This window comes from Arachis duranensis, chromosome 2, assembly GCF_000817695.3.
Source record: "Arachis duranensis cultivar V14167 chromosome 2, aradu.V14167.gnm2.J7QH, whole genome shotgun sequence".
NCBI lineage: Eukaryota > Viridiplantae > Streptophyta > Magnoliopsida > Fabales > Fabaceae > Arachis > Arachis duranensis.
Window position 1 is genome coordinate 78,750,223 of NC_029773.3, and position 354 is coordinate 78,750,576.

The following is a 354-nucleotide window of genomic DNA, read 5'->3' on the forward strand; positions in this document are numbered from 1 at the left end:
AAACCATTTTGGGGATAAATCGAAGAGAAAGGAAAGAAATTGAACCCAGGTAAGGGTGTGTGACACCAAAAAGCAAAGAGCGTTGGGATGATGATCCTCAGAAAAAGAAAGAAAGAAAGAAAGAAAGAGAGGAAGGAAAAGCAGTGAAACTATGCTGGTATAGTTTAATTGTTTCTTACTCATAATTATTTATTATAATTTTATTAAATTGTGGAAGTGGTCCCTGAAGTATGCAAGAATTGTAAGGATGGGTCGTTTGAAAGCTGGGGCTGGATGTCTAATCTTCCAGCCTAAAAGTGTTGTTAGTTGCATTGTTTGCTTTTTCAGACTGTTTTGCCAACCATAACACAAACA

The 354-nt window shown here is 36.4% G+C and overlaps 1 protein-coding gene across 1 annotated transcript in view; it reads right to left on the reverse strand.

The window, feature by feature from the left end:
* Positions 1-354, reverse strand: part of LOC107475310 (reticulon-like protein B12) — a gene marked incomplete in the record, with an annotated part of 3,311 nt that extends 2,957 nt beyond the window's left edge. The window contains 1 exon segment of the mRNA XM_021135642.2: positions 5-354. Within this exon segment, the coding sequence (XP_020991301.1) occupies positions 5-7 (3 nt within the window).